Below are 26,580 nucleotides of genomic sequence, written 5' to 3' on the forward strand. Positions count from 1 at the left end.
TCCCAGGTTCAGGCTGAAGCTGGAGGCTGGGAGACGCAGACGTCCCGCCCCCCTTCCAGTTTGTCGTTTGCAGAAAGCTCCTCAAAGGCGTTTCTATGAGAAACACTTCCAGTCTGCATGCAGGTTCTGAGTGAGTTAAAGACCTTAGCTTGGTCAGTAAACCAGGTGGCTGTTACACACATAAAAGAATAGCCCCAAAATGTGGGGTGGCAGAGAGGAGGGACCAAGCCGGCAGGTTTGCTCTTGGGAGTCCGGGAAGCTGGTGAGTGACAGGAGGCAGATTGTGATGGAGGCAGGGCTGGGGGTGGCGGGTGGCGGCTTCCAAGAAAGACCCAGTATCCACCTATTTGGACACAGCATGGCAGAATCTACTCACGACCACACTAACGAGCATTTCATTAACACAGTTCCTTCCCACCCCAATGATACATTCAATGACTTCAAAATCTCCTCTGCTCTAATTGTTTTGAATTTATTTTTTGGTTGCACTGGGTCTTCCTTCCTGGGCACTGGCTTTCTCTGTTGCAGGGCCCAGCTTCAGTAGTCGTGGCACTGGGGCTTAGCTGCTCCATAGCACATGGGATCATTGGCAGGCAGATCCTTAACCACTAGACCACCAGCTAAGTTCTCCCCTGCTCTAATTTGACATCAGCTCCCTATGGAATTACGGTCTGCCTTAGATTTGTCCAATGGGAAAGGAAGAGGAAAATAAAAAAGCTTGATTATCTAAACACCGTTGATTTGGAAATGTACTTTCTTGGTACCCAAAAAGTCCTTCCACAGGATAACTGGTTTTAGGCTGAGCCTTTCTGATACAATGCATAACTGTCCCTCCTGCAGAACATTGAATTATCCAGCCATTTTGCAGAATGCTGCTATTAATACTGCAAGTCTCTTGAATGCCCATAAAGTCCAAACAGGGCGCTCACATATTCAGTGACGCTACGGTTCACCTAGAAACTCTACATTCTCACTGGGCATCAAAGATGGTCAAAAGGTTGGGAAAAGGAGTTGGTCTGAGTGTCATCGGGGAAGGGCTCTGGGAGGCAGGACCGGGAGATACTTTCATCTTCACGGGGTCCTGCTCATCACTGATCCCACCGCAGTCACTTCAAAGGGTGAGGAAAGACTCCAGTCATCGCAACGGTCCACACACTGATCAGGAGCATGCTAAACACAGTCTTACCAGGTACATGGTGTGGGTCAACATGTTTTCCACTAAAGCCATTTGGGGAAGCAACATCATTCAAGTCTTGACTCTTAAGTAAACATCAGCATAAAAATAAAATATTTCTATTCTTCTTTTCTGGGAGAAGATTCTAGTCATATGCCTTTATAAGACAGTGTCAATATGCTGGAAACATTACTTGGAAAAGAAAAAGATGATTTAAAAAATGATGTAGAAAGTGCTTTAACTCACTTGAAAGTGTTAGTCGCTCAGTCATGTCTGACTCACTGCGACCCCATAGACTGTAGCTAGGCTCCACTAGGCTCCTCTGCCCATGGGATTCTCCAGGCAAGAACACTCGAGTGGGTTGCCATTTCCTTCTCCAGCGGAACTTCCCAACCCAGGGATTGAACCTGGGTATTCTGCATTGCAGGCAGATTCTTTACCATCTGAGACACCTCTGCATATGACCTAGGAGAAGCTTCCTTAGGGTGAATGTATAGTTTTATAGATGCAGGAAAGATAAAGGGAGGTCCCAGGTGAAGTGATAGTACTGTTTCTGAAGTTGTCTTGTCAGAACAAAGACTCTGAGTAAGCTTTTTGTTTGTTGCTATGTTTTTCTAAGACAAATGAAAGATCTCCTTAAAGAAAACAGTGTGGAAAGTGAAATGGGAAAGAAAAGTGACAGCCGGTAGTACATCCTTCTGCCACTACATTTTAATTTTTAAAAGTATAAACTAGCCTCAGTTACTACTTTATAGGACAATACTTCAAATCTGTGACAATAATAATCTGAGTTGCTTAATATTTTGAACAGTTTAACAAACCCTTCCAAGGCTTAAAAGAAAAGGCAACTGAACATTAGTGAAGTGAAATAAATTTGAAAATACATGAACAGTTGTATATTTAGTAATGTCAAAAGAAACCCAAATTTTTGAAAGCATTTCCTGGATAGAAATTCAACTTTGGCAGAGAATTGTCAAAGCTTTTCCTATTTTGGTGTCATCTTCTACCAAATTGTGTTTATCTGCTGATAAATATCCAGTCAATCCCAATTTATAAAATCACTCACAAGAGGTCTATGATGAGTAAGAACAAACATACATTTTCCTTGTGAAAATATAATCCCCCACTTCCCCAAGACTCAAAGGGTCCTTGATTCCAAAAGGTTTAAAGATCCAGTCTCCTGCCTTGATCCCCACACAGACACCTCCCCACCCCAATCTCTACAAAATGCAAGAACCAGTTGTGAGTCCAAAATCTGCAGGATCGACTTTCTTTCCTTACTCTTCCAAATACTCAAGTGATTAAGTGATGAAAATATGACTTATTTTCTTTTATTTCAGAGGTTTAAAAGAAATAAAAAACTTTTAAGGAATATGTCATATTATAGATTACAAAATGTTAATGTTTTTATCCAAACTTAACTATGTTTGTCAAAGGAAAAGTGCATCTCGAATACAGTTATAACATCGATTTTTTTTTTCTTTTTGGGGGGTTTAGTATAACCAGCTCTGTTCAGTCACCGAGTGCTTCAGGACTGCTTGCTGTGACATCTGGAACTGGTTAGCTTTCCCCCACGATTTGCAGCATTGTCCTGGAATTTCTCCAGGAATTCTCCGCATTCTAAATCCATCCCTTACTTATATCTTACACACTGAACCAACTCTCCTCGTTCTAATGCTCATCAACCACAGAAGCCTCCAGGAGATGTGTAAGTGGGTTTAAAACTCAGCAAAGGCCAGTACAGGAGCATACAGGCCTGGACACTGACGTTCCCTGGCCCCTTTTACATCTGAGCCGGCGTGTGAAATTGTGCGCACCGCAAAACCAGTATCAGCATCCTTTACGAGAGGAAGAGGTCCTTTAAAAATGACTCCACAGCTGTGCTTCTTGGTAGCTGGGAACACCAAGAGAAAATGATTTTTCATGATAAAAAGGGGATTATTAGGTAACCACCTTTTGCAGGATTATTGTGGGAAATAATGATCATAGCCACTAGAGTGAGTACACGGTACAATCAGTTACCCAGTCAGAGTTGTGAGGTAATTAATTTCACGTCTCACAAGTCCCTTGGCAGAGAGAAGCAGCCGTGTGTGTGGAGGCGGGGGGTTGGGGGGGAGGTATTTTTTTAATCCTATAAAATGATTTGCATAAAGATATGCATTATCAGTAATCTAGAACTGGCATGATACTGGAGGAGTCATCCCACTCTAGAGATCAAGAATATTGTTGCCCTAATTCCTCATGATATTCTCCATTTAGTCTCAATAATGTGTGTGAGTTAGGGAAAGCAGGAAATTTTCCTAATTCAAAACAGTCCTTTTTTCTTTTTTGCTACCATATCACTGATATATGGGTGGAAAGAAGATACCTCTTTCATCATCGTCATGTTCAATTACTTATTTTCTAGTATTTGTTTTTAAATTTCATTTTCTTAGTCATGCCACATGGCAAGTGGGATCTTAGTTCCTTGACTGGGACTCGAACCCACGCCCCTTGCTTTGGGAGCACGGAGTGTTAACCACTTGACCCCCAGGGAGGTCTCTATTTTCTACTTTTTTAAACTAAGGCCACTGCTAACACAATGTGAGAGAAAGGCTTCAGGAAAGGCAATAGCGTGTGATGTGAAAAATCAATCATCTCCTGCTTCAAAGTTTGTTGTGTTCATTTCAGGAGGGTGTGTGCACAAGGTCTGGGGAGAGGACAATAATGGTCAGTATTAGGTGACAGCTTTCCCCTCCTTTACAAAATGAAAGTTCATTCCTAAGCTGTTCTACAAAAACATCATCAAACCTGCCCAATTCCTATTAAAAATGTCATCAATCTTGCCCAATTCCTATTAATTGTGAAATTGAAATACATTCTCATGTTAAGGCCATTTCACTAAAGAAGTCGAGAGTAACTTTCTCCTACATGATTTAAATGAGCAATGCCTAAATGACAAGAAACCTTTGGATAGTCAATCAATCCTGAATGCTAATTTTAAAAGTACATTGCTTTTCAAGATTCTAACCAGCTATTTAAAGAATATTGATTGTAAATCTTCCTCGGTAGAATAACTTGCAGAGGGGGAGAAAAAAAAGACAGGGGGCTTCCCTGGTGGCTTGGTATTAAAGAATCTGCCTGCTAATGCAGGAGACACGGGTTCCATCCCTGATCCGGGAAGATCCCACAGGCCAAGGAGCAACCAAGCCTGTGTGCCAGAACTATTAAGTCTGTTCTCTAGAGCCCAGGACCCGCACAAAAAGAGAAGCTACCGAACCGAAAAGCCCGCACACCGCAATCAGAGAGTAGCCCCTACTCGCCCCAACTAGAGAAAATCCAAGCCATCACAGCAAGGAAGACCCAGCACTGCCAAAAATAAATAAATAAAAAAAATATTCTTAAGAAGACAGCTAAAATTCCTTTTTAATTTTCACTTCTACTATAAAATGGTCATCTGTTTTGATTAAAGCTTTGGAGTTTAAGATTTTCTGCATACTTTGTTTTAACCAGGAAAGAGTACCGTATTTTGTCACATCCTTCATATCAACATTGTAATAAAAGTAAAACTCAGGAAGCAATCAACCCAGCTACCTAAAGTTGCTCTAAAAATTAGACAGCCTTTCCAACATTTAGCATTCCATTAGGATTATCTGGACCAATTTTTTAAAGCCCCCTCAAGCATCACTCACTCCAGTATTCTTGCCTGGAGAATTCATGGACAGAGGAGTCTGGTGGGCTACAGTCCATGGGTCACAAAGAGTCGGACACGACTGAGTGACTTTCACTTTACAAGCATCCGAAGTTGGCGAACTCAATTTTTGCTAAAAAGGACATTTCTTTCCCATAGGAAACTAAGCATGTGATAAACTCATCAAATAGTGAATATGATAAAGATGGTACTATACACAAAAAGCACCCAGAAAAAGTCATGACCATAGAAACCCCACCTCCGGCTGTGACACCCCACAAACTGCTCTCCCAGGCAGCCCTACTCAGGGTTGAGCATTTTTATATCTCATTCACAGAAAAGTTAATGATCTGGGAAAAAATGAATTCTGTGTTTTTTATTTTCAAATGTTGCATAGTCTAACAATTAAAAAAATTTTTTTTAAGCATCAGGTAAATTTTCACACAAGTTAAAGGGTAGAAAGGCTAGTTGAGTTAACTCAGGGAAGGAATGTTAAGGAAATCTCAAAGTAAACAAGCTAATCTATAGGAAGTGAAAGGTATTTTTTTGTTTCACTCAACTTTCACATTCATTTCAAATTCCAGAGGACAAGGCTTTGCAGAGGCAATTGCATTGAGAAAAATTCTAAGTCCTAGAAATGTTACACTGTGTTTTTAAGAAAACACATATTTGGAGAGCAATGATCTCAAATGTTTAGAGAGGAGCTGATCTTATAAACCTAAATTAGCAGATGGAGTTTAATTTTTGAAGAGAGGAGAAAAGGCAGAAAGGGGGAGGAAACAGGCAGATTCCTAAGGACCGAAGCTACAGTGTAATTGCACGAAAAGATCAAATGACAAGTTAGAGGAGTCCTGAATACATTCCAAAAGTTTTATATCTGTAACTTATTTGCAAGAGATGGCTATGAAATATTATCATTCACATTCACAGTCAGATTTCTAGAAAGCAAGCTGTGTCACTAATTTTATAGTAACTATGGCTTTATTGAAACCACCACATAAACCAGAGCTAACACTGTAGTCCCCTAAATGGTCCTTCATTGAAAGTTCTAATAAGCAGGTCAAAATGTCAAATACTGCAATTTCTCAAGAAGAATTTATTTTTTTTCCATGGCTATAGCAGGCAGTTAGGCTGTGACAATCTTATGTTCAAATTCACCCCACTCCAACATGCATCTGCTGTCCTTTCCCTTCACCAAGGCGAGAGATGCAATCCCTTACACACACACACACACACACACACACACACACACACACACAAATGTTCTGGTGGGGCTGTCCTTTCCCTTCACCAAGGCGAGAGATGCAATCCCTTACACACACACACACACACACACACACAAATGTTCTGGTGGGGCTGTCCTTTCCCTTCACCAAGGCGAGAGATGCAATCCCTTACACACACACACACACACACACACACACACACACAAATGTTCTGGTGGGGCTGTCCTTTCCCTTCACCAAGGCGAGAGGTGCAACACACACACTCTCTCTCTCTCTCTCTCTCCCCCCCCCCCCCAGGTGGGCAAGAAGAAGGCGCTGGGTTTGCTTGGCCCTGCTGAGCCAAAGAGAGAATGCTCTTAGGATCAAAAAGCCAGCACAGCGAGAGAAGTAAGGGTCCATCAGGGTGCGTCGAGCCAGTGGCCCGGCACCACCCCTCACCCCCACCCCAGGCCAAGCGCAGGTTCCTCCACCTGCCACGGAGGCAGAACACAGAGCAGACCCAGCCTTCCCCTTACCTGTGATCGTGAGGACGCCCAGCATCATCGCACAGCGCACCCTGGAGCGGAGAGCGCGGCGAGCCTCGACCTCCTAGGGCGGGTGGCCGGAGCCGCACGGGGTCTTGCCAGCGGCCCCCTACCGCTGCCTACGCTGGGATCAGAAAAGAGCTGGGCGCCAGGCCACCCTCGGAAGACCAGGGAAAACCAGAGGTGCCGTCGGAGCTGCAGCCAGGAGCGGACTGAGGCTGCCTTTCCCCGGCTAATTATACGCGGACCCACCCACCCCTCCACCCACCCACCCATCCGGGCCGGCGGGCCGGGGGGCTGGGGGCTGGCCCGCCCGCCCTGCGCTCCGGGGACTTGGCACCGCGTTCCGAGTCATGTGTTTCGCTTTAAAGGAGAGGAACCCTCCCCGTAGCTGGCCTCTGTTCGTGGTCAGTGAGGCTCTGCAGAGACCCGGGGAGGGTTTCAGGGTTGCTGGGATGAATAAGACCAGAGTCAGCAGCATTTTATCTAAACCGTTACTTCATTCCTGGCACCGATTAACTTCTGTGGCTCAGCTTTTTAATATTACTTAAAAGACATTAAATTCTACCGCCATTAAAAAAACAAAAACACTGTGTTCTGTATATCCTTATGTTTGTTTAGAGGCTGATGAGGTGCAAAAATGCTGTTCCCTTTTTAGCACCTATAGTATTTTACATTTTCACCATCTGCTTCACACACGCACTGCACTGATCTGGCGTTGGCAACCCTCAGTTGTCCTGTTTCCTGAACTCTTTGAGAAGGGCTGTTACAAGGTGAACATGTGTCTTCAACACTTAATCAAGGCAACTTAAAAAAAAGAAAAAAACTAAATATTTGAGCCTTACTTTTTTTTTAATGGTAGAAGTTAGCTAACAGACACACAGCATGAAAATCAGTCAGAGCCAATATTTAAAACTCAGAAATTTTCAAGCAGCCTTACATCTGTAAAATCTTTTTTTCAATGCAATTTCAGATTTATTCTGTATAAAGACACAGGGTAAGTGATAAGTTGGAGGGCTCTTACGATTTTGACACATTATTTCCCATGTTAATTTTCTGTTAGCATAGGTTCGTTTAGGTCCCCTGGGGTTTCTTTTTTTTTTTTTCCCCCTGAGGTTTCTTTCCCTTTTTTTTTCATCCTCTTCCTCTTTATCACTTCATGCCTTGCCTGTCTAACCCCATTAGTACAGGCTCTCCCTCTAAGTAAACAAAAGACAGGTTTTACTTTTTCTTCAGACAGTGAAGATCTTGATCATCCCTGCTCGAGGGCCAGGGAGAAAGGTGGGGGACTTTGGTGGACCAGAGTGGGCACAGAAAAAGAGGAGGGAGGAGGGGAACAGAATTATCAAGAAAAATCCAAAAAGCACAGGCAGGCAGGCAGGCATGACACGTCGCTGCTCCCTCTGGCCGCGAGGGGGCGCCACGCACCATATCAGGTCTGCACTGAGCAAGGTTAAGGCGGCACCGCTGCGGGCGATCAGACCTCGTTGAATAAACCATTTTCTGCCTCTCTCTAGTTCCGACATCCCCCTTACATTTCCGCGAACACCCAGCCTAGCCATACGTCCGCTTGGGAACAGCAGTGATGCGCCTGGTCCTGACGCCTAGGAGCTGATTCCCAGAGAGAGCCACTGAGCAGCCTCCTAACCCTTTATCTTCCCTAGAGGAGCCTTCGCTTTGGTTCACAAATTGCTTCAATTACAGTCCGCCTGGTGCGTGTGAAATGTTGCTGGTGCTTATTGTCCCTCCAGAGTCCTCGTAGTCAAGGGGTCAGAGCAGCTCTGCATTCTTCTGCTCCCCGCCTCTATCTATCTATCCCCGCTACCCCCCACCCCCAAACCTGGAGAGTCCCTTAGTTGTGCAAAATCAGGGAGAAAGCCAGCTCTGCGGGCTGCTCTGCTGGCCTCATGAAACGAGTGGTCTACATACAGGCTTCCAAAACGTGTGCACCCGTCTGGGCTCCCCGGGGAGCTGAGATCTCAGCTGGGTTATTTCTCAGCACCAGCTGCTGGGGGCAGCAGATGGCTATCACCTGGTGCCACCTCAAGGACAGTCAAACTTCTAGATGGATCTTTCGCTTCTGACCTTGCTTGGTTGTGTCACCAGCTCCTCTCCTTTCTAAAACTCCAAATTTGGGGATTTCCCTGACACTTCCACTGCAGGAGGCACGGGTTCCATCCCTGGTCAGGGAACTAAGATCCTCCGGTACCTGTGCAGTATAGAGAAACATGATTTTTTGGAATAAAAAGTCCAAATTCTAACAACAGGACAGGCATCATCTGGATGGAAGAAACATCATTGGGATGGAGAAATATCACAAATGTAAGGTCCACTTAAAACATTTAAAAAAGTAAATGTATTGCCATTCAGCTTTGGTGCTTGAACTTTTTTATTCTTTTCTTTTTATGACATTGGTGAAGACACCAACACAGTGGACTTGATATTCTTAGAGGCAGTCTAAACCTGGAGGTCAAGCAAGAGATCATGTGGCAAGCTGTCACCTCTCTCAGCAGACAGTCCTTGTTGGATCTCCACCTCAAAGAGTAATCAAGGACAGGGCGTGTGGCACAGCTGCCTGATAAGCCTCTGTGTGTCTTGGATTTACATCGAAAAGTCATCAATCAGGATAAAAGCTGGAATAAAGATTGGACCCCAGGTAAGTGTACAATGCAGGCAACCTTCTTTGGTTATCACTTCCATTCCTTATTTGCTTCTTTTTGTTACATCAGAATTTTTAGAGGAATACATCATCACCCAAAGCAAAAAGCAAAAATGATGGGAAAATGTTTACCAATATCTTAAATAAGTGGATGGCTGGGGGGGGAATAAGTGTTTTTCCCAAACTTCCTGGTTCACTCAACAAATATTTACCAAGTTCTAGCTCCGCGTTAATTGTGCTAAGCCCCTGGGGATACAGTTGGATACTGTCCTTACCCTTGGGGACCTCTGTCTTGGGTGGTAAACACACCCAAGGGAAGAACTGGGGTCACTTCAATGTAGCCCACCTCAGGTAACGTCTGAGCTAGCCTCTGAAATGATGGGAGACTCGAGGGGGCAGCCCAACCTGAGGATGACTAGATGCAGGCAGTCCTGCAGAGGGGAGGCATGGGAGAGGCAGGAACGGGCCATTTAGGGAGCATCAGTGAGTTCTTTGTAGCTTTGGGGCTTTCCAGGTGGCGCTAGTGGTAAAGAAGCCATCCTGCCAATGCACAAGACTTAAGAGACGAGGGTTTGATCCCTGGGTTGGGAAGATCCCTGGAGAAGGAAATGGCAACCCACTCCAGTATTCCTGCCTGCAGAATCCCATGGACAGAGGAGCCTGGTGGGCTACAGTCCGTGGGGTCGCAAAGAGACACAATTGATGTGCCTTCAGGCAGGCACAGGCTCAGAGTCAGCTTGGGGAGACTGGGAGCAGGAAGGGACAGAAGTGATAACTAGAGATGAGACAAGACATATTACATTGGAGGCCAGAGTAGGAAGGGATCTGAATGACATGTTAAGAAGCTTATAACAAATAGCCCAAATTAAAAAAAAAAAAAAAACAGATCTGATTCCCTGGTGGCCCTGTGGTTAAGACTCGGGTTCTTTTATTGCCATGGCCTGGGTTCAGTTCCTGGTCAGAGAACTAAGATCCCACTCCTGGGCCACAGCTAGAGAGCCTGCACCCCACAACTGCAAAGTCCATGCACCATGACAAAGATAATAAATATATCTTAAAAACGATAAAGGATCTGAATGGACATTGCTCTAAGGAGGAAAACACAAAAAGAACACATGAAAAGATGCTCAAGGTTATGAGCCATTAGGAAAATGCAAATGAAAACCACAATGAGATACCAATTCACACTCACTAGAATGGCTATAATCAAAAAGACCAACAAGATAACAAAGAAAGAAGAAACTGGACCCTCGTACATTGGTGAGCTGACATGTTATTTAATTACATTGGAAACAGGCAAATCTATAAGGACAGAAAGTGGACTAGCAGTTACTCAGACCCAGAGAGCTGGAGAGAGAGGCTGCTAAGAGGTATGGGGGTTCTTGGCCATGAAATGAAGATGTTCAAAAACTGACTGTGCTGATGGTTGTTCTGTGAATGTTTCTGTGAATATACTAAAAACCAAAAACATGTATACTTTAAGTGGGTCACCTGAATGATGTGTGGATGATATGAAACCTTTTTTTTTTTTTTTTTTTTTAAAGAAAAAAGAATTTCGTACGAGTTCTGGAGGCTGCAGGAAACCATGGAAGGTTTTGGAGCAGAGCTAGCGTCACACAGTTCGAACCGTGATTTAGAAAAAGTAACTGAGCAGTAACGACAACGAGAAAGATGCTCTAGAAATAAAATCAATGGAAACCATGGTGACCAAGGTGAGGAAGGAGTCAAAAAGTTGGCAGCACTCACATCTCTGAGATCATCCGAATGGAATGCGGCAGGTGAAGTCAAAGGTCTGGAACACCGAGGAAGACGAATCTGAGAACAGCTCTGAGAATGGACAGAGATTAGAGACCATCAAGGAGAGAATGGCCTTGAAGCCCAAGGTGGAGAGGATTCAAAGATGGAAATAGCAGAAACAGTGGGATGCATGAGCATCACAAAGCAGTGACCCAGGATGAGAACTCGGGAAGCCTCGCAGTCCAGGGAGGCTGGACAAGTGGACAAAAAGCTGCAATCAGGACAGAGACCAAGACACCAGGGTCAGCACAGATGCGAGGTTCATTAACTTCCTCCAAGGAGGCATTTAACCTACACGTGAGAATCGGGAACTAGGGACTTGAGCGTGCATGCTAAGTTGATTCAGTCATGTCCAACTCTGCGACCCCACGGACTATAGCCCGTCAGGCTCCTCTGTCCATGGGATTCTCCAGGCAAGAACACAGGAGTGGGTTGCCATTTCCTCCTCCAGGGGATCTTCCTGACCCAGGGATCGAGCATCGGGAACTAGAGACTCGGACTCATCCCAAATCCACTCCTAACCCCCATCATCCTTCCTTCCATTTTTCTTTTTACCCCAGGCTTTACATTCAGAGGAAAATAAACCCAAACCCAGTGAGGTTGCTTTTCCTCTGGCTGCAAAGGGCAGATGAAGTCTAAAGGAGTTAAACTGTTGCTCCTTTAAAATGCTTCAAAGATCATCTCGGGTTGAGTTAGAAGTTGTTGCCAACTAATAACCATGAAGAAGATGAAACTATACACTGAATTAAATGACATCGGGCAGGTTCTCCTGGGTTCAGTGTATTTTCAAGTTTTCTCTGCTCCTTTGCTACGAACACAGGCAAATACCAGCTAATTGAATTTTATGGTCCAGTTGAATTGAACATGTTTGTGTAGACATGGTTATTTTGATTCAAAATCCTCAAGACAAATAATCTGAAGACTAGTTCCTCAAAGGGACTATTGTAATACAACAGAAAAGCTAAGGGGGATTTAAAAGTCACTTAACAAGACAATTTATCAAAAAAAAAAAAAAAAACCCACACAGGCAAGGGAAATTAAATATTAAGAAAAACTCAATCCAAATAATAAAAATGACATAGAATAAATTTATTTCTCCTCTTGTTGAGTTCACATGTTTTTATATTCTTTGACTTGGCAATTCTACTTTTATTAGCTATACCAAATCAAAGTATAAATTTATATATGAAAATTTTAACTGCTTGGGATGTATAATATATTTAAAGAACTTAAGTGTCCCAATACTAGGAAAATAGTTTATTTAACTCTTCATTGGACTATCTTGCAAAACAACATGTTTGAAGCAGTTAATGACATGGAGAAATGCTTACATTCATATAGAAAGCCACACACCTCTTTGTTCAGTATATACACTATATATTCAATATGATCTTGATTTTGCTTTCTAAAATATGTTCCCATAAGTGAGGCTGAGCAAAAAAAGAGCCCAAAAAGAAAACTATCAAAAACCAACCATAGTGGAATTATGGGCAATTTCTGTCCTGATATTTTCCTACAAATCTACAACAAGCTCCGTTACTCTCACAGTTAGAAAGCAAGCACATTTGATAACCAGCTTGTGGTTGTCACTCAGAGGGGCTTTGCGCTGCCAGACCTTGAACCTTCGAGCGATACCTCTGATTGCATTAAAAATGCAAGGCAGAAACTTGGGCTTCCCTGGTGGTCCAAAGAATTCACCTGCTGATGCAGGGGACATGGGTTCGATCCCTGGTCCAGGAAGATTCCACCTGCCAAGGAGCAACTAAGCCCACGCGTCTCAACTATTGAGCCCCATAGAGTAGCAGCTACTGAAGCCCGTGCGCCTAGAGCCTGTGCTTCGCAACAAGAAAAGCCACTGCAACTAGAGAGTAGTCCCCGCTGGCCATAACTAGAGAAGGTCCCCTCGCAGCAACAAAGACTCTGCAGCCCCGAAATAAAATAAATAAATAAACTGCAAGGCAGTCTCAATGATGCTCTTAAACTCCCAATCATGGAATATATGAACTAGCAAGCTGAAAGCAGATTCAAGTCAAAGTGTAATCTTCTAAAAATTAGCAAATAAGCAAATGGTGTTTCACTACCAGATTTGGTCAGGTGTTGGCACAGGAATCAAATTCTTTCCTGAGTGCCTTGTGTTCAAATCCTTTGTTCTTCTTAAGGCTCGGAACACTCGTAATTTGGTTTGGTCTAAAGAAGATTGCGAAGTCTTAAAAACGAGTTGTAGTTCTGGTTCTTCTGATAGCAGTGTGGCCAGGAGTAAGGAATTCTTCTAACTCTCTGGGCTTCAACTGATGGGAGAATAAAGACACCACTAACGCTAATGCTATTCTGAGGTGCAAGTGAAAGTTAGTCTTAGCACTACCAAGTGTATTTGAGAAACATAATAAATGTTAGCTATTATGTCTAAACTATCCATTCCCCAATGAGGTGACAACTGGTTCATGGTTGACCTTATTCTTTTATATATGAAGCACAGGCTTCCCTGATGGCTCAGCAGGTAAGAATTCTGCCTACATGCAGGAGACCCAGAAGACGAGGGTTCAATCCTTGGGTCGGGAAGATCCCCTGGAGGATGAAATGGCAACCCACTCCAGTATTCTTTCCTGAAAAATCCCATGGACAGAGAAGCCTGGTGGGCTACAGTCCATGGGGTTGCATGGCGGAGAGCCTGAGCAGAGCACAATATATAGAGACAGACAAATAGAGGTATCCCTATTATTTAAACTGGTATATAGTGTACCTCTGCTATAAAACTGTTGCGGGGTGGGGGGACGAGTTATGGAAAAAAGCCTTAGCTGGGCAAGGCAATGGTGAAAAGGTTGAGAAATACTGCTTTAAATATAGTGAAGTCTCATTTTAAAAGAATCCTTTGAAAAAATACATCTATACAAAGCAAGAATGCCCTTTATCATCTATTTCTCAGAAATGCATCCTGACAAGAGAAGCATCATCTTGCACAAACAGTAATTAACCTGAGGCTCCTCTGGATCTTTCAGAAGAGAATGAGACAATCTTTGATTTGCCTGGAAAGTCCTTCTCAAAAGGAGTGGGAGGGAGAGGCTAGCTGAAGGTTCACACTGAGAAGAGAAAACTAACAGTAATGACCTACCCAAGACCCACTGACAAACTGCAGCTGCTTGTCTGAAACTGATGTGACACCAGCAAGCCACACACGAGACTTTAAATTTTCTTCTTCTTTCACTTTCCCTTCTTCCCTCCCTTCCTTTGTGTGTGTGTGTGTGTGTGTGTGTGTGTGTGTGTGTGTGTGTGTGTGTTTCTTTCTTTTTGACTGCACCACGTGACTTGCAGAATCTTAGTTGCCCAACTAGGGATCAACCCTCACCCTTGGCAGTGAAAGCGCCAAGTCCTAACCACTGGACCACCAGGAAACTCCCAACTTTAAATTTTCTAGTAGTCACACTAAAACGAATAATACTAAACAGTTGAGGTTCATTTTAATATATTTTATCTAACCCTGTATCTATATTTTATCTAGTCCAGTTATGCCAATATGTGCTAAAAATGAAAAAAATATTAGGGAAATATTTTAGATTCCTTTTTGGACTGAGTATTTCACATGAAGAACACATCTCAAATAGGATCAGCCACATTCCAAGTGCTCAACAGCCTCATATGGCCAGAGCACAACTTCTAAAACTGTAAAAAATAACTGAAAGTCTCCATGTTCTGCTGATTTGTCTCCTAAGGACAATTCCTGCTTCCTTCAGGACAGTTCCACCCAGCTTCCATCTCCCTGCTTCCTGAACAGAAACCACCAAGCTGTCCACTCATGGAACTGCCCTCACTTCTTCAGCATCCAGTCTAGTGATGACTCCTTTGTTTTCTCAGAATCACCCGCATAAGCACAAATCCCATAATAAAGCCCTCCCACCTCCCTGTTACTGAGCCATCCATGCTGGAATCCTCCCTTAGTATAACGGGCTAAAGAAACCTAACTTGGTTTGACCACACACGAGTTCCTGGTGGCCTCTAAGTGGCAAGGAATTAAATTCCCATTGATAAATTTAATTGGTGCAGCTGTCTCTTTCACAATTTCTTAATTTGAGTTAATACACTGAAATCTATTATTTTCCTGCCAACTTTTGCTGTAATCACACACAACAATAAAGTGCTTAAAAGGAAATATATATATGAAATGTGAAAGTGAAAATCGCTCAGTCGTGACCAAGTTTTGAGACCCCATGTAGCCTGCCAGGCTCCTCTGTCCCTGGAATTGTCCAGGGAAGAATACTGGAGTGGGTAGCCTTTCCCTTCTCCAGGGGATCTTCCCAACCCAGGGATCAAATCCAGGTCTTTTGCATTGCAGGAGTATTCTTTACCATCTGAGCTAGCAGGGAAGCTCATATATATATATATGCTCAAATATATATATATATGTATATATATATATTTCACTTTATATATAATATATATATATAATATATATATATATAAAACTTAAAAGGTCAACTAGGTGGTCCAGTGGTTAAGAATCTACCTGCCAACTCAAGAGACAGAGCTTCAATCTCTGGTCTAGGAAGAACCCACATGCCACAAGGCTACTAAGCCTGCAAGTCACAACTACTGAGCCCATATTCTAGAGTCCATGCCCTGCAACAAGAGAACTCACCGCAGTGAGAAGCCTCAACTAGAGAAAGTGCATGTGAAGCAACAAAGACCCAGTGCAGCCAAAAATTAAAAAAAAAAAAAAAAAAAAAATCAACCAGAATATTTAGACTGGCTTCAAAAGTCCTTGCAAAGCAAAAATTTACACTTGCAGTAGTAATAAATTTATTTAACCTGTATTCACATGAATTACAACTTACTCTAAAGACAACTTTTCTACAAATCTAGAGTGTGACAGTTAATAAAAGTATATCTTTTAAGTCAAGACAGAATCCACTGCCTAGATGAAGAATAAAGCCCCGATGACAGAATTTACTTCTGATCCTTCCAGAAAACAAAAGTCCTGCTCACCAAAATGTATTGCATAAATTCCAAGGTCATGGGAATTCCCTGGCAGTCCAGTGGTGAGGACTCCACACTTTCACTGCAGACAGCCTAGGTTCTGTCTCCCTGGTTGGGAAACAACATCCCAGAAGCTGAACAGCTCGGCCAAAAAAAAAAAAGAATGGAATGTTTAGAACACAAATCAGTTCTTAGAAATTAAAAATATAGTAACAAGATGAAATCGAGGGACTTCTCTGATGGTCCAGTGGCTAAGACTCTTTGCTCCCAATGCAGGGGGCCCAAGTCCCATCCCTGGTCAGGGAACTAGATCCCACATGCCACAAATAAAGATCCTGCATGCCACATTGAGTGAAGGCAGTCAGGCAGAGAAGGAGAAATGTCATATGACATCCCTTATATGTAGAATCTAAAATGATACAAATGAACTGACTTAAAAAACAAAAAAAGACTCACAGAGAAGGAACTTATGGTGGTGGGGGTGGGCTGGGAGAGAGGGATGGTTACGGAGTGTGGGGGGAAAATACTTGCAGTGGAAAGAACATCAAGTTTAATTTAAAGAAATCATTTTGTGCTAAGCAAATAATTCCTCTTGCTATCTTCCTAACATCATTCAAATGTACTTTTGTAAATTATACTCTTCCTGGAACTATTAAATAATCTAATTCTGAGGGGGGGGGGAAGATCCCTCTGGCCACAGCTAAGACCCACAGGCTAAACAAATGAAAGTATTCTTTTTTAAAAAAAAAGATGAAACCTAATCTTGAGGACAGTTTCCAAGAATAAAGAGATGCAAACTACATGGGAAAAAAAAGCTTCCCTTAGAACCATTCTGGAAGTTCTAAAATCGGAAGAATAGTAATCCTCAAAAGAGAGCAAAGAAAAAAAGGGGAGGGGAAGACATAACTTCCTAGGAATGAAGTTCCTAGACTAAGAGAGGTCACATGAACCCAGCGTGTTGAATCAATGGATTCACATGAAGATTCATCACTCTAAAATCTTCACAAGACGGAGGACGAAAAGGACTCTATGAGCCAATGAGCTACCCAGGGGATTAAGATCAGAACAGCATCAGGTGCCAATGGTAATACATTTATCAACATGACAACGATCAAATCCTAGTGTGTCAGAACACGGGGCAGAAATTAACACAACAGGGGGACACTCAGGCCCAAGGCTTGATGAGCTTGAGGAAATCACTGGATTTCTGTACACGGAGGTTACAAAGGGGGGCCACGAAGCTTTTTGATGGAGATTATCATTTTACATCATCCACTTCCACTTTATTTTTTTTAAAGCTATCTTTTATTTATTTATTTGACTGTACCAGATCTTAGCTGTGGCACGCAGGATATTCCATCTTCCTTGAGGTACTCGAATCTTTTTTAAGTTGTGGTATGGGAACTCTTGTGCTCGCTTCGGTAGCACATATGACACGCAAATTCATGAAGTGTTCCACATTTTGGGGGGCTTCCCTGGTGGGTCAGCTGGTAAAGAATCCACCTGCAATGCGGGAGACCTGGGTTCAATCCCTGGGTTGGGAAGATCCCCTGGAGAAAGGAATAGCTAACCAATCCAGTATTCTCGCCTGGAGAATTCCACAGGCTATATAGTCCACGGGGTCACAAAGAGTTGGACATGACTGAGACTTTCACTTTCACTTTTTCCTTCATGGGGAACTCTTAATCGAGGCATGTGGGATCTAGTTCCCTGACCAGGGATTGAACCCAGGCCCCCTGCATTGGGAGCATGGAGTCTTAGCCACTGGACCGGTCCGCCAGGGAAGTCCTGACACCCACTTTTTTACAACTAACAATGCCTGGGATGTGGGAGTGGGGGAAATCTTCCACTTGATTTACAACGAACAATTACTTGCGGCTTCCCAGGTGGCTCAGTGGTAAAGCATCTGCTTGCCAATGCAGGAGATGCTGGTTTGATCCCTGAGTCAGAACAATCCCTTGGAGAAGGAAGTGGCAACCCACTCCAGTATTCTTGCCTGGGAAATTCCATGGACAGAGGAACCTGGCGAGCTACAGTCCACCAGGTCACAAAGAGCTGGACATAACTTAGCAACTAAATAAAAGCAACAATGACTTGAAAGGTGGGACTTCTCCTATTCGTATCTCTAACTGCTCCACCATGTAAGGCTGTCTGCTTACCATCACGTTGAGAGGAGTACCAAACGGGATGATTAACAATTTGTCACGTGTCATTTGTCATGTTTTCTTTCATTGACATGGTCTTCATCCTATCTGGCGGTAGTTCCTCTAGCAACATCCTTGGTAGGGGAACTCCTTTCTATGCTTCTGTATCAATTTACTTTTCTACACCAATCAATTTTTTCAGGATTTAATCCTTGGTTTAAAGCAAACTAAGTTGTTCTCATGTTTGTAAAGAGTCTGAGAAATAAACTACTCTAAAAGTGGGAATATTGAAATTAAAACCCAGTTATGCTTGGCAAGCTTCTGTCAAGGACATCCAAATCTGAAATATATACATCAGTCCTGGCATTTTTCTTTGAATGTGAGGCAGCTTGTTTTCTCTGGGGATGTTCTGCCTGCAGGAGAAAAGATGAAAGACACGATAAACGTTTTCAAATACTTAAGAGGGCCACGATGTGGAAAAGGGAGGTGAGTTTGTACTTTGTAGTTCCAGAAGGCAGCACTAGGAGCCGGCAGCAGCTGGAGGGGGTATATTTTCACTCCAGTGGAATAACGGGTTTCCTTTTATGGAGAAACTCCCCAAACCTTCAGAGTTTAAGCAGAAGAGCCTCCTATGTGGGAGCAGGAGCCTGGCGTAGATAGCCTCAAAGTTACTTCTCACCAAGGCTTCTGGGTCCCAACCTGACTTTGCAGCTGTCAATCATGAAGGCAGGTGTCATGGGCTCAATCGCATACTCTCCAAATTCATAAGTTGGAGCCCTAACTTTTGACACATGAGAATTATTTGGAGAAAAACCTTTTACAAAGATGACTAAATTAAAATGAGACCGTAAGAGTGGACATGAATGCAACCTGACTGGTGCCTTATGAGAGGGCATTAGGACACAAAGAAGATGCCCGGGATGGGCAAGGCCATGAGGCCACAGCGAGAAGGTAGCGTCGACAAGCCAAGGCCGAAACTAAACCCGACGGCGCCTGGGTCTTGATTTCCCAGCCTCCAGAACTGTGAGAAAATAAGTGTCTGATATTTAAACCATCCATTCTGTGATATATTATTTTGGCCGCCCCAGCAAACTAACACAGCAGGACAACTGCCTCATGCTTTGATGTCAGTTGAAACAGGTCCATGTTAAGACACATTAAAGCAACCGGTTCATTCAATTAATTCAATCTAGCATATATCAGTTTTCACCAAAATAACTAATGCATGCATTGTTAACTGGGGGTGGGGGGTGGGGGGGCTACCTGATATCACATTGTGAAAGTGAAAGTTAGTCACCCAGTCGTGTCTCACTCTGCAACCCCATGGACTGTAGCCCATCAGGCTCCTCTGTCCATGGAATTCTCCAGGCAAGAATTCTGGAAGGGGTTGCCATTTGCTTCTCCAGGTATCACACTGAATCTACTCGTTAATTATAAAAGCAGTTCACAAATATTCAAAGTATGATGCCTAAGAACAAGGCTCAAGTGATTGGCTAAAAAGCTGTAGAACTTAAGCTCTTCTGGAGATATATACAAATATAGATCAGAGGATGTACATTCTCAAGGCATCCTTTCATATAATATAGGGACATTGTGCTTGGAACATACAATGCCAGAACCATCTGGGGGGGTGCTATATTAGGTGGAACTGGGGCTGTTTTAAGAATGTCTTTGAGAAAACATCCAAAGGATTTTTATTCAATAAATGCTAAATTTAATGTTTCCATTCATGGCTTCCTCACCATTAGAAAAACCATTTATTGCCACGGTCCCTCCAAGGGAAAGTCTGGATCTTGGCAGATTGTGTGGACATAGGCAATCTTACCTAGGCTCCTCCTCAACTGGGCCAGAGCATCCATCTGTACATTCACGGGTGTACAGAGCATTCGCCCTATTCATGGTACCCTGGAAAATTACAGCCATCTGTAGGTAAATCTTAGCAGCAATTTAAGATTACCTGACAAGTCTTTGGGGGCCTTTATCAACATCTTTCACTCATCTTACTGGGCCAGAACCAGCCCCTGTTACACGATTCCTATCTCCTCTCATGTAAGGGGAGAAATGCATTACTTTGTGGCCACACTTAGGAAGCTCTTATCTTCCTTTCATACCTAAATAATTACATGTGGAGACTTTCCTGAATGTTTTCCCAGCTGAACTTTTTGTTCATTAAAGTAAAACTTCAGGGACTTCTCTGGTGGTCCAGTGGTTTAGACCCCATGCTTCCAATGCAGGGGTCACGGGTTTGATCCCTGGTCAAAGAACTAAGATCCCATATGCTGCATGTTCAGTCATGCATGCCCTCCTCCCCCCCAAAACCCACCAAACACTAAAATAAAAAAGCAAAACTTCAAATCTAGAAAATGGCTTTTAAGATCAGACTAAAAAGAAGAACAGAAAAGTGTTTTTATAAAAAGGCATCATGAAATTGCCAAGTAGATTCCTACCTGCCCAAAGTCACCTGTGTATCTTCAATGGCTCATCCATCATTTGGTTGTTTTAATGCCTATATTTCCAGCACTACTGACGTGACTCAGTCACAGAATTTCAGAGATGGATGAGATGTTCATTTTACAGATGGAAACTGACGCTTAATGAGATAAAGGGATGTATTCAACTCAAGGTCACAGAAAAAGAGAAAGGCAGCCTGGCCCGGGTTTTACTCTCCTGCAATGAGCTGATTATAAGGGGGAGGGAAGATGGACAGAAGTCTTACTCCTTCTTTCTCCCCTCACACCGAATTTTTCAAGTTACAATGAAAATAAAGTTTCATCGCATTGGCAGACTTAAATATACTTCAGAGGGGGAAAAAAAATCTCTATATAACTTGGTTGTTAGTTACTGAAAAATAAATCTGTGTTTCTTTAAAGATGAAAGCAAGAGAGCATTTGTACCAGAAATTTGTCAATGACATAAGTAATTTCAGAGAGGCACGCTAAAAATATTGCTGCGGAGCAGAGGGCGGAATTAAAACCAGTTCCCAGAAACTGCAGACTGTAGGGCTTTTGCCTAAGTTCAAGGCCTATTTTGTGAGTGTTTCAAAACATTACAAAACAGGATACAGCTTGAGAAAATGGCATGCAATAATACCGTATTTGAAATACCAGAGTGTTGGAAGGGAGACCCCTCTCTTTGTCTGCCCAGCCCTCATATATGATAGCATCGCTGGGAGTTATCATTTAACTGCAGGCAGGTCAGGGTCTGGTTTCACGTTTCCAGGCAACAACACCTGGATAACCAATGGTGGGCACCTTCAGAGCCCAGCACTGAGAAGTAGCTTTGTTAGCGCTGATGCCCAAAGGAAACATGCCTTGGATACATCTAAGGAGCTCTGCATTTGAGAATGCAAGGAATGAATAGATATAAAGGGAAAATCGAACAGACCCTCCTCTCCCATAGGAGTGAAAATGTAATATTGTAATATTGTTAACTCTAACTTGAAAACTCTTGTGTTTTCACTTATCCAAGTATTTTTTTGAGGGACTTTCCTGGCAGTCCAGTGGTCATGGTTGGTCTTCCAGTGCAAGGGGTGTGGGATTCGATCCCCTGCTGGGGAGAGCTAAGATCCCACATGCCTTGCAGGGAAGAAATCAAAACAGAAACAGTATTGTAACAAAGTCAATAAACAGTTCAAAAATGGCCCCCATAAAAAAAATCTTTAAAAAATATTTTTTTGAGCACTTACTAGGCGCCAGACATTGTTCTAAGCTCAGGGGACTCAACACAGAAACATACAAATCCCATCCCCACTCCCCACGCCAAGAAATCTCTGCTCTCGTGGCTCTTCTTTTTTTAGGGGAGGTGGGGGTAAGAGACAGGCATGCTGAATGCCAGATGTTGACATCTGATGTAGAGAAAAATACAGGAAAGAGGGTAGTATCTGAGCAACAGGCTCGCCTTCGTGAGAATTCTAACAAGGTACCAGTCACGTCACAAACTGAAGCACAAAAGGGACTAACTCACAAGAACATTTCTTCCTGGCTAGGAAAGCCGCCTCTCACAGAAAAGCAAGTATTTTGCAGGGGGAGGCGGGGTCATCTTTGAACACGGACCTGGAGCAGTGCTTGGGTACTCAGTCTCCAGACAAAGCTATTCAATGATCAAAAAGCAACGAACGACAACTTGTAACCCAAGAATGGATTTTCTGTAAGGTGACAAGTTCCACGGGGAGGGTTGTGAGCACTTGGAAATAACGTCTGGCCTTTCCGTCCCCACCAGAAGCTGGCAGGTTCAAACAGCAAATCCAATTAAGGCCAGGACTGTGACAATCAGCAGCATCAGAGACATAAATTCTTCACAGTGCTGAAAATTCAGCTTCTCCATAACCCGCATTTTTGTTACTATATCTGTGGGGAAAATATCACGAGGTAGGAAAGTAGAACCTTGAGAAAGGTAAGGAACGCACTCTCTTAAAGACTTCTGCTTTGGGACTTCCCTGATGGTCCCATGGCTGAGACTCCACCCTTCCGTTGCAGGAAGCCCAGGTTCCATTCCTGGTCCGGGAACTAGATGCCACATGCCAAACAAAGATCAAAGATCTCGCGTGCCTCCAGTAAGACCCGACGCAGATGAATAAATAAGACTTTTTGGGCTTCCCTGGTGGCTCAGTGGTAAAGAATCTGCCTGCCAATCCAGAGACAAGGGTTTGATCCCTGGTCTGGGAAGATCCCTCGTGCCACGGGGCACCTAATAAGCCCGAGCATCTCAGCTACTGAGCCCATGCTCCAGAGCCTGGGAGCCGCCACCACTGAACCCACACACCCTAGAGCCTGCACTCTGCAACCCAAGAAGTCATCACAGTGAGAAGCCTGCGAACCCCAAGAGGGTAGCCCCCACTCACAGCAACTAGAGACAACCCACACAGCAACAAGCACCCAGCACAACCAAAAATAACTAAATAAGTTAAAAAAAAAAAAAAAAAAAAAGGACGTTTGCTTAAAGTGACAAGATGGGGCGGTTGGGGTTTGGGGGTTGTTTATTTTTCTTGGCAGTGAGGAGGCATTATCTAGGACCACTCCCAGGTCAGACGGATCAGAGCTTTGTTCCACATGCACGGTTCCTGCAGAAGCCTCCTCACCTTGCTGTCCAGCAGAGCAAGACCTGCTCCCCGGGGTGCTGGCTAATACCTGGCTGACCCCAGAGGAGCAAATGGCAAGGGCGGAGCTTCCAACAGCAGCTCCATCGCTTCTGGTGTACATGCCTGCACTGAGGGAACGCAAACAGTATAAGGCATATGTGAGCAAAAATTAAAAAACCAAGCAGGGGACCACCACTGTGTGTGTGTTCTTTCACACAAGCAAATCTGGCCTGGGAAAGATGGAGAAAACATAACATCCACAGGCGTTACCACGTTTGCTGTAGCTACTCTGCAAAAAGACAAATCTCCAAGAACCCCAGAAACAAATACCTTGTAAATGACACAGTCAGATGGTCTCAGAGCACAGTCACGTGACTACTCGTATGCAGCAGAGTCCTGGAGGCACTTTAACAAGTATGTGATTATCAAAATAAGGAGGTCTTAAATTTTCTGATTTTGCAATACTGACTTTCCTCATCTGTTTGCAAAGAAAATAATCCGATCAACCTATCAGTCAGTTCAGTTCGACTCTTGGTGACCCCATGAACTGTAGCACCCCAGGTTTCCCTGTCCATCACCAACTCCCGAGCTTGCTCAATTCATGTCCATCGAGCTGGTGATGCCATCCAACCATCTCATCCTCTGTTGTTGACTTCTACCTCTACCCTCAATCTTTCCCAGCATCAGAATTTTTTCCAATGAGTCAGCTCTTGGCGTCAACGGATATTTGAAAAGAAAATCTAAAATTTTAATTTGTAATAACTTGAAATTTCAAGTTGGACCCAGATCAAGGCAGAATTTTTTAAAAAATCCTTCTTGTTCAGGCACTCATAGAGACTCATAGAAAACCGTATAAGCCATAGACTATAGAACAAATGACAATCTGAGTTGGGAGGGTTCTTTGATAAAATCAGTAGAATCAGAAACTTCCCTGGTGGTCCAGCACTTAGGACTCTGAACCTTATTGCATAGTTTAGAAAATATTTAATAAGCAGATCCCGTTTTCTCTATCATTTAAAGAAAGGTTACAGGGAAACAGGATTTCATTTTCATTATGGGAAGAGGCTTGGTTCTGAATTACCAGTATTTCTGGTTTCAGAAAGCAAGCAAGCAAGTCAAAGTGGGAAAATACTGTGCATTCCAGCTGTGTCTAAATATTGTTTGTCACTTTAAATCAAAACCTTTCAAGGAGAAATGCCCCTCATTTGTAGCTTTCTCCTGTCCTGTCCTTTGGTCCACCTAAGGCAGGAGCAAATGCCACTGTGAGCTAATCCTCCTAGGGACCAAAATGGCTCAGATCTTTTCTTACTGAAATGGGCAAGAGCAGAAACCAAGGCACCCAAAATCCTACAGTTAACCATTACATACCAAATTATGTCTTTATTTACATTGCAGTAAGCTGATATGTAGAACACAGTCTTATCTGACTTTTTGTAACCCTGTGAACTGCAGCACGCCAGGCTTCCCTGTCCTTCACTATCTCCTGGAGTTTGCTCAAATTCATGTCCATTGAGTCAGGTGATGCTATCCAACCATCTCATCCTCTGTCGCTACCTTCTCCTCCTGCCCTCAATTTTTCCTAGCATCAGGATCTTTTCCAATGAATCAGTAGGGACAGAATCACTTTCATTAAAAATGTTTGCTCCTTTGAAGAAAAGTTATGACCAACCTAGACAGCATATTAAAAAGTAGACACATTACTTTGCCAACAAAGGTCCGTCTAGTCAAGGCTATAGTTTTTCCAGTAGTCATGTATGGATGTAAGAGTTGGACTATAAAGAAAGCTGAGCACCAAAGAATTGATGCTTTTGAACTGTGGTGTTGGAGAAGACTCTTGAGAGTCCCTTGGACTGCAAGGAGATCAAACCAGTCCATTCTAAAGGAGATCGGTCCTGAATATTCACTGGAAGGACTGATGTTAAAACTGAAACTCCAATACTTTGGCCACCTGATGCAAAGAACTGACTCATTTGAAAAGACCCTGATGCTGGAAAAGATTGAAGGTGAGAGGAGAAGGGGATGACAGAGGATGAGATGGCTGGATGGCATCACTGACTCAATGGACATGAATTTGAGTAAACTCCAGGAGTTGGTGATGGACTGGGAGGCCTGGCGTGTGCTAACTGAATCACAGGGCTGAAAAGTGAAAGAAATTCCATCTGGACTAAAGGAAGATAGCCAGATGCTATCTAGTAAACATGCCACAGATTAGATAGGATTCCAGGCTACCTGGGATGTTCTGGGAACAAGGGCATCTGCTGCAGCCTCTCCCTTCTCTCATCAACACTCCACACCAGTCAGATTGAAAGCCCCCTCAGGGCATATTGCAGTGATCTGCATTGCCGGAATACTTCCTAAACTCCCCTCAGCTTTCAGAAGAGCTCTCTGACCCAGCCCCTTTTCCCTTCTGGGTCTCCATTCTGCCCCTTGCTCAGTGGACAAGCCTGTGGACGCACCCAGCATAGCTCGTGCTTGGGGAGCTGCTGGTCTGGGTTTAAGTCAAGACAGGAACCATCTCATCAGGTTACTGCTAGAGGCCATTCTGCACAAAAGGCGCACCTCCAGGACCCAGGATCCTAAAGGAAATCAACCCTGAAGGTCTGATGCTGAAGCTGAAGGTTCATTACGTTGGCTACTTGACGTGAACACTCACTCACGGGAAAACACCTTGATGCTGGGGAAGGCTGAGGGCAGGAGGAGAACGGGGCGAAAGAGGATGAGATACTTGCATGGCATCAACCACTCGGTGGACAGGAGTTTGAGCGAATTCCGAGAGACATTGGAGGATGGGGAAACCTGGCATGCTGCAGTCCATGGGGTCTAGGAGTCGGACTGAACAGCGGAACTGAACTGAACTGGGACCCACAGTAAACGCCTGTGGAGCGTCAGCTATTTTATTTCCCCTCCTTGGCTGGCAGCCCTTGTCCCAACAAATCTAAACCCAACCTCCCCTCAGTCCCCAGACCTCATCCCACTCCCTGATCTCAAACAAGGGTTTCATCAGAACTCTAAGCAGCTCTTGTCTCTTGCAAGATTCATTAATCACCATGCTGCCTGGTCTTAACCTCATTTTCATCTTATGGATCCTTCGATGGACTCGCTTGTCTCCCCTGATGGGCCCCTTTAGCTTTTTCCATCTTTCCTGAAGCACAAGGCACAGTGGCTTGGCTATGGAAGGCTCCGAAAAGGCTGTGGTTTGATTTGATTCAAAGGATAACCATGGGAAGGACAGAGCGTGGGACTTTGGAATCTGAGTTGGGGCCGTTCCAATTATTTTTGGTAGAGATCATCTGAAACTCTGACACCAGGCTGTGCAGATCCTCCTTGTGTGAGACTGTGTA

General features: G+C 43.7%; 1 protein-coding gene across 2 annotated transcripts in view; it reads right to left on the minus strand.

Annotated features, from left to right (window-relative positions):
* Positions 1 to 26,580, minus strand: part of AKAP12 (A-kinase anchoring protein 12) — a 106,983-nt gene that overhangs the window by 20,459 nt on the left and 59,944 nt on the right. The window contains exon 1 of one of the 2 annotated variants that reach the window (XM_065931121.1): positions 6,586 to 6,835. The exons of the other annotated variant lie outside the window; for it this stretch is intronic. Within the exon in view, the coding sequence (XP_065787193.1) occupies positions 6,586 to 6,613 (28 nt within the window). The 5' untranslated portion in view covers positions 6,614 to 6,835. Of the gene's footprint in view, positions 1 to 6,585; positions 6,836 to 26,580 lie in introns of those variants that run through there. 2 annotated transcript variants of the gene reach the window in all.

Source organism: Muntiacus reevesi, chromosome 3 (assembly GCF_963930625.1).
Source record: "Muntiacus reevesi chromosome 3, mMunRee1.1, whole genome shotgun sequence".
Lineage (NCBI taxonomy): Eukaryota > Metazoa > Chordata > Mammalia > Artiodactyla > Cervidae > Muntiacus > Muntiacus reevesi.